The 7,204-nt window shown below is 35.4% G+C and overlaps 1 protein-coding gene across 6 annotated transcripts in view; it reads right to left on the bottom strand.

The window, feature by feature from the left end:
* Positions 1–1,612: 1,612 nt before the first annotated feature.
* The window catches only part of ALPK1 (alpha kinase 1), a 165,989-nt gene continuing 160,397 nt past the window's right edge, over positions 1,613–7,204 (bottom strand). For 4 of the 6 annotated variants that reach the window (XM_017509944.2, XM_017509953.2, XM_017509958.2 and 1 more), the window contains 2 exons: positions 6,005–6,191; positions 4,054–4,791 (listed from right to left, as the gene is read on the bottom strand). In XM_017509944.2, coding sequence (XP_017365433.1) covers positions 4,592–4,791; positions 6,005–6,191 — 387 coding nt within the window. In that variant the 3' untranslated portion in view covers positions 4,054–4,591. Of the gene's footprint in view, positions 1,823–4,053; positions 4,792–6,004; positions 6,192–7,204 lie in introns of those variants that run through there. The other 2 variants (XM_037731937.1, XM_037731943.1) reach the window with 2 other exon arrangements.

Raw genomic sequence — 7,204 nt, 5'->3', positions numbered from 1 at the left:
AACAACGATTTTCTCTTGGGTAGAGAAGGAAGTAGAGATCAGGAATGGAAGCTTCAAAAACAGTATTATATTTAATTTTTTCAGCCAGATGTTGGGTACATGGGTGTTGAAATAAACAAAAATTTAAAGATATTTTTACAATGCAATTTCCTGCAAATTCCTTTTAATAGTACTATTTCTGCTTTGTATAATTCAGAGATATGCATTGCTACAAAATCTTAATTTCTCTAAAATTCCTAGCTATGCCAATGTCATCTCACTTAGCAGATATCCTAGCTTTTTGACTTAACAAAGAAAAGTAGGCTCTGACATGCATCAATTTACTTCACTATCACATCCAATTTCCAGTTTCTTCACTCATTGTTGCCACTGCCTTTTCTTTTGTGTTGGTAGAGATATCCATATTTCTTTCTAAATATAACCTGACCTTTATTCCTGATTTCATCTTCTACAAACAGGGATTGGCAAAGTTTTTCTGTAAAGGTCCATATAGTAAACATTTTTAATTTTGCAAAATCCAGTCTATGTCACAATGTTACTCAATTCTGCTATTGTAACAGAAAAGCAGCTATAGATAATACATAACTGAATAAGTGACTATGTTCCAGTAAAACTTTATTTACAAAAACAGATGACAGCAGCTTTGACCTCATGGATCATAGCTTGTTGACCCCCTTCAACAACATCTCAAAGATCACTCCGTCAATTAATAGCCTCTTCTTGCTGTCAGCAATCTTTTTTCATCATTCTCAGTCTTTTACCCAAAAAATATTCTTTTTTTCCTTGATTTTTTTCTGCAGGATTTTACACTGCTGAACGCTCCTCCCTGTTTTCTTTCCTGATTGGTTTGTTTTATACCAATCTTGGTTTCATCCTATTTGTCTGTTGATTCTTCAGACTTTTCTTGGTATTCTTTCCTTTCTATGACCTTACATTTAAGAAATTTTTTTGTGTGTAGAGATTTAAAAATATATAGAAAAGTAGAAAGACTGGTACAATAAATTGCTATGTACCCATCTCCCTTCAACATTAACCCCAAAGAGTCAAGTTGCTTTCACTTCCTTCTCCAAATTTTTTTTTTTTTGGTTGAATGTTTTTAAGATATCACGTCATTTTATCTAACACTCAGTCCATATTCAAAATCCCCAATTGTCTCAAAAATGTCATTTTATCACTGATCTGTTATCCCAGGTTTAGTGATCAGATTGATTGAAGTGTGAGTTGAATCAGCCTGATTCTTCCATTACAAAGTTCCCCATCTAATTTTCCCCTAATAGTTTTAGCAGCCATCAATGCTTTCTGCCCAGATTCATTATTTCATTAATGGATGCAAAAATCGTGATTTTCTAGTTTTAGTCTTTCTGTGTTTATTGGCTGGACTTCTATGATGTTGAATAGAATTGTGATAGTAGGTAAATTTGTCTTCTTCCTTTTCTCAACTTAAAAGTTTTAATTGCTTCACTATTAACTATGGTATTGTTTTAAGTTTAAAAGAAAAAACCTTTGTCAGATTTAGAAAGCTTTTCTTTATTCCTAGTTTTCAAAAAGCTTGTTTCTTTTTCTTTTACCAGGAGCCTATTTTGAATTTTATGAAATAATTGTCTGCATCTTATGAAATTACATAATTTTCTCTCTTTATTTTATTAATAGAATAGATTACTTTTTTTTTTCATTTTCTTAATAAACGTGTTAGCTTTGGTTTTCCAGGAAGCAGATACCAGGAATAGATAAGACATAAAAGATCTTTATTGGGAGAAACGACTGTAAAGAATCAGTTGGCAGGAACAAGAGTAGGGAGTGGACCATGCTGCAGGCCTGACACCTAGGAAAGGAGAGAGCAAAGAAAAGGGTTTGTTTATTTTTGTTTTTTGAGATGGAGCCTTGCTGTGCCACCCAGGCTGGAGTGTAGTGGTGCAATCTCAGCTCACTGCAACCTCTGCCTCCTGGAAAATTGGCCACACTCAGCTAATTTTTTGTTGCTGTTGTATTTTTAGCAGAGATGGGGTTTCTCCATATTGGCCAGGCTGGTCTTGAATTCTTGGCCTCAGGAGATCCACCCACCTCGGTCTCCCAAAGTGCTGGGATAACAGAGCCACTGCACCTGGCCTTACAAAAGCCATTGGTTAGGCCAATGTCAAGACTTTATTTCACAGTCACAGTCAGCAATTAGACATATTCTGAGACTAGTGATCTTGTTATGCTTAGTCACCGGCTGACAGCACACTGAGGACAATATGGCTTCAGCATAAACACAGAGACGGATTCAGGGGAGTGGAAGTTGGGAGTGTCAATCATCTGTGTCCCCAGAGGAGGAGATTGGAATGGGTCTTCCTTGCCTCAATTGCAACTGTGAAGAGAAATGTGCAGCAACCTTAAATTGAGAAGAGTATAAACTACTAAGTGTTCAGAATTGATACATGAAGATCATGTATGTAAGTCTGAGTCTCACCACCAGGTGAACCACCCAGACTTCCTGAGCTAATAGTTAAGGCTGAGGGAAATTTAGAATGAACAGTGGTGAAGGTGGAGAGTGAGCACCAGTTGCAGCCTCCAAGAGTAATTGCAGAAAAGAATTGGTTTATCTCACTTGTCCCTTTTGTTTCTTTCAGTAAGATCATGGAGGAGCTGCTTCCCAAACCTGTGTGAAAAGGTAGATCTGTGTAAGGTAAGGGACGGACTGTGGTAGCCAGGAAAATGTATCATTGTTTTTTGTAAGAATATTGATTTTTAAAAAACAGCTTTATTAAGATATAGCTTACATACCATAAAATTCACCCTTTGAGTGTCTAGTCCAATGGTTTTGGTATATTCATAAAGTTTGCAACGTTCAATGTTATTCTTTTCTTTTTTTACTTTTTATTTTAAAAAAGTAAAAATTTTTTTAAATAAAAAATTATTTTTAAAATTATATTTAAAAATATAATTTATAATATATATTTTAAAAATATAATTTAAGATTACATTTTAAAAATATAATTAAATAAATTATATTATATAAAAATAAATTATATATGTTAAATAAATTATATTTTAAAAATATAATCTTTTATTTTTTAAAATAAAAGTAAAAAATTGTATTGTTTATTTTAAAAAATAAAAGTTAAAAAAAGAATAACATTGGGGTACATTTTTCAGGGGTACATGTGTAGGTTTGTGTCATGGGGGTTTGTTGTGCAGATTACTTCATCACCCAGGTATTAAGCCTAGTACCAATTAGTTATTTTTCCTGATCCTCTACCTCCTCCCACTCCCCTCCCTCTGATAAACCCTGGTGTGTGTTGTTCCCCTCTATGTGTCCACCTGCTCTCATCACTTAGCACCCACCTATAGGTGAGAACGAGTGGTATTTAGTTTTCTGTTCTTGCATTAATTTGCTAAAAATAATGGACTCCAGCTCTATCCATGTCCCAGCAAAGGACATGATCTCATCCTTTATTATGGTTACACAGTGTTATGGTTTGGCGTTGTGTCCCCACCCAAATCTCATCTTGAATTGTAATCCCATAATTCCCATGTATCATGGGAGGAACCTGGTGGGAGGTAATTGAATTATGTGGACAGGTTCCCCCATGCTGTTCTCGTGATAGTGAGTGAGTTCTCATGAGATCTGATGGGTTTATAAGCATCTGGCATTTCCTCTGCTGGCCCTCATTCTCTCTCCTGCTACCCTGTGAAGAGGTGCCTTATGCCATGATTGTAAGTTTTCTGAGATCTCCCCAGCCATGTGGAACTGTGAGTCAATTAAACCTCTTTTTTTAAAAAAATTACCAAGTCTCAGGTATTTCTTCAAACCTGTGTGAGAATGGACTAATACACATAGTACTCCATGGTGTATATGTACCACATTTTCTTTATCCAGTCACCTAAATGACTATCAATGACAGACTGGGTAAAGAAAATTGTATCATTCTTCGATCTTACTTTTTACAGATTTAAATATATTAGAAGAACATATGGGAGAATTAAAAAGAAAAAAACTCAGAGTATAAGGAAGATCTAAGTATTATACATAACAAAAAGCCACATAAAAGATTGATGAATTCAACTATCTAAAAAATTCTGCACAGTTAAACGTTTTATGCAATGTCAAATGTCAAAAGACAGAAAAACAAATTGAATTCATATCACAAAGGCTCACATTTAAAAAAATATGTAAAGATCTCCCAGATCAATAGGAAAAGCCCCAATAATATCAATCTTGATAGATAGTGACAAAAAGCTCCAAAATCTCAATGGTGTAAACAACACATGCCTTTCTCAGCAGTGCTTTGCATCCCTCATTGGTGAGTTGGGGCTGTTTTTCATGTTGCTTTCCTTGCAGGACTTATGCCCAGAAGCAACTGTCTCCTGACACATTCTTGGTAACTGTGGCAGAGGGAAAGAGGCTCTGCAGGATCTCGTGATGCCAATTAAATGCAGGCATTAAAGTGACACTCATCAATTCCTCTCACAAATCATTGTCTAGAACCTGTGCCATGGCCCTGCCCAAGACCCAAAGGACCAGACTGTGCCATATTCTGTGTGCCTGGAAGGAGAGAACCAGATATTTGAGAGCGTCACTAAGGTCTGTCACATTACCAGTCCATGCAGTCTATGAATTGCATGACTTCTCTATTGGAGGTCTAGTCAAAGAAAGACGATGGCAGATTTCATTACATTCCACGTGCTGGTTATTAAAGAAGTAAAAAATTCCTCTCTTTCCAAAATTGGTAGTGACATCATTCCTATCAACAGAATGAATCTGGGGATCTGTGAGGTAGATGAGCCCTTTTCCATTACCGGTTACCCAACCTAAAAGAGAAATGAACACACCTGAGTATTAAATTCCCTGGAAATGTCCATCAAGGGTTTACAAAAATACACGCGCGCGCGCACACACACACACACACACACACACACACTCTCTCTCTCTCTCTCTCTCTTAAAAAGGTACTTCAAAAACTTGGTCACCCTGTGGTTTATAGTTAGTAAATTCCTGGTAAGGAATTTGGGTTGCATATTCCAGTTATTGGTTTCAGAATAACTAAACATTGGGTAATTATATTTGTCAAATATGACATCCCCAGATCACCAATTTTCAAGGTATTAGAAAACAATAAAATACACTTAGAATAATTATCAATATCACAATATTGAATACTTCTTTCATGATTCAGAAATTTCTTTAATGCCTTATTCATTAATTCATATACTCATCTGCTCATTCAACAAATATTTATTGAGTGCAGACACTACAAACACTGTTTTAGGCACTGGTGGTACTGACTGAACAAGCTAGTCAAAAATCTTTGTACTCATTGAGCTAACATTCTTGTGAAGGGAAACAGATCAAAAGTAAAATATATAACAGAGTGATAAATGCTCTGAAAGTGGAATAGGAAAGGCCTTGGGGTGGCCATGGAACCATTACTATAAATAATTATAATAAATCTTACTTATAATTTATATGAAGTAGAAGGTAATTGCTAATAAAAATTTTGATGAATAGAATACCAGGCAAACTAAAACAAAATTAAAATATTAAGGTAGAATTGAAGTCGGATTTAAGTACATAGCGTAAGGAGAAAGATTTCTGTTCTATAATGATCCCCATTATGAGACCCAACATTACACTCTTAATAAGGGTAACAGGCTGGAGAAAAGGAAAAGTGGAAAGAAGATTTTGACATGTGAAAAAATGCAATGATAAGAAATCTACATCACTCAAATCTAATTGAGTGAAATAAAAAAAGCTGTTATAGATATGCTCTGGAATGAAGCCCAACAGAACATAAGCCAGACCCTTTCACTGATTATGTGATATTGTAGATATCTGTAGAGGTTTTGGGCATTTATTTCTTTCAGGAATTATTTGCTGTATATAGTAAGATCAATTAAGTTAATTCCAAATAGTAGCCTATACATGAAACAATCTATTAAATAAGGATTAGGGAAGCTAGTTACAAAACTTCACATTTATATATAAGTAAAATTAAAAATAAAAATAATTCCCAGTTTTACATACCTTGTAAATCGACCACAACTTCTCTATGATTAGAAAACTCATAAGAAAAATGGCCATAGGCCAATCCATATTCTGTGGCTTTGTATTCTGTTTTCACCACTTTTGTGTTATTTGACAATTTTACAAATTCTCCCAGTATGTAAGGCTCTACACTGATACATCCCTTTATAGTCTTGTCCTCTAAAATCTGAAAAATAGCAAAAATAGCAATAGGAAACATTACAGCATAATGAATAGTAAAGGCCACTGTCTTTGGACTTGGGTAAATCTTGGTTTGAACCTAGGCTCTGCCACTTTGCTTCTCTGAGCTTCAATTTTATCAAGGGTAAAGTGAGTATAACTACCTTTTAGGCTTGTTAAAGGGATTATACAGGGAAATGCGTGTAAAGTGCTTAACATGGCATGTGGCATGTCATAGAACTTAAATTTATTATTATTCACATATTAAACTGCTCACTTAAGATTTAGGCCATGAGGCGACCTATCCTGGAGGCTAGGTTACCAGGACATGAAGTTAGATCATGCTCTGGGACTTTGGTTTGAAATATCAGCTTAAGTGTTTCTATGCTACTTTGAGTTAAGGTTTGCAAACTGCCTGGCACAGTGAATGACTTAAAGAAAGTATGAAATGGATAACTATTATTGTGATTAGGAAAAGATGGGTCTAAAAATGTCTCTGGCCAATGAAAAAATTATTGCAAATATGAATGCACCAAGGATCTAATATATTCAGGGTGGCAAAGCATTCTTGATCCAAAGAAGAGAAAATTCAGTGAGAATATTTGTCTTTATCTATTGAACCGGATGGTCAGTGAAGGGAAACTGGTCTTCGTGGTCCCAGAGGCAGAGCTGTAATCCATGGATGGAAGTTAGAGAAAGATAGGTTAGGGACAAGTCTACGAACTTTCAAACCATTAGGATTATTTGAAAGTGAAAGTGGGACAGTTATTTTTTCATACTGAAGGTGTGTAAGCTTTGGCTTAGTAATCACTTGGTTGCAAGGGGTGAAGCTAACAGACGTAAAAGGGGATTTATGCATCATGTTGAGGGGATAGTTTGTACTAGATACAATCTTTAGGGTTCTTTCTTGCAAAGCACAGGGGCTTTGGATAGGCACAAGGATAGTTTGCTAAAAATGCTAGCCTGACTATGTGGAACAGGATACTCAGATTAATTGATATTCAAGTGTGACTTGTAAGA

Source organism: Cebus imitator, unplaced genomic scaffold (genome assembly GCF_001604975.1).
Source record: "Cebus imitator isolate Cc_AM_T3 unplaced genomic scaffold, Cebus_imitator-1.0 Scaffold17, whole genome shotgun sequence".
Taxonomy (NCBI): Eukaryota; Metazoa; Chordata; class Mammalia; order Primates; family Cebidae; genus Cebus; species Cebus imitator.
The sequence above is the reverse complement of the archived record's forward strand: the minus strand, read 5'-3'. Positions and strand labels throughout refer to the sequence as shown.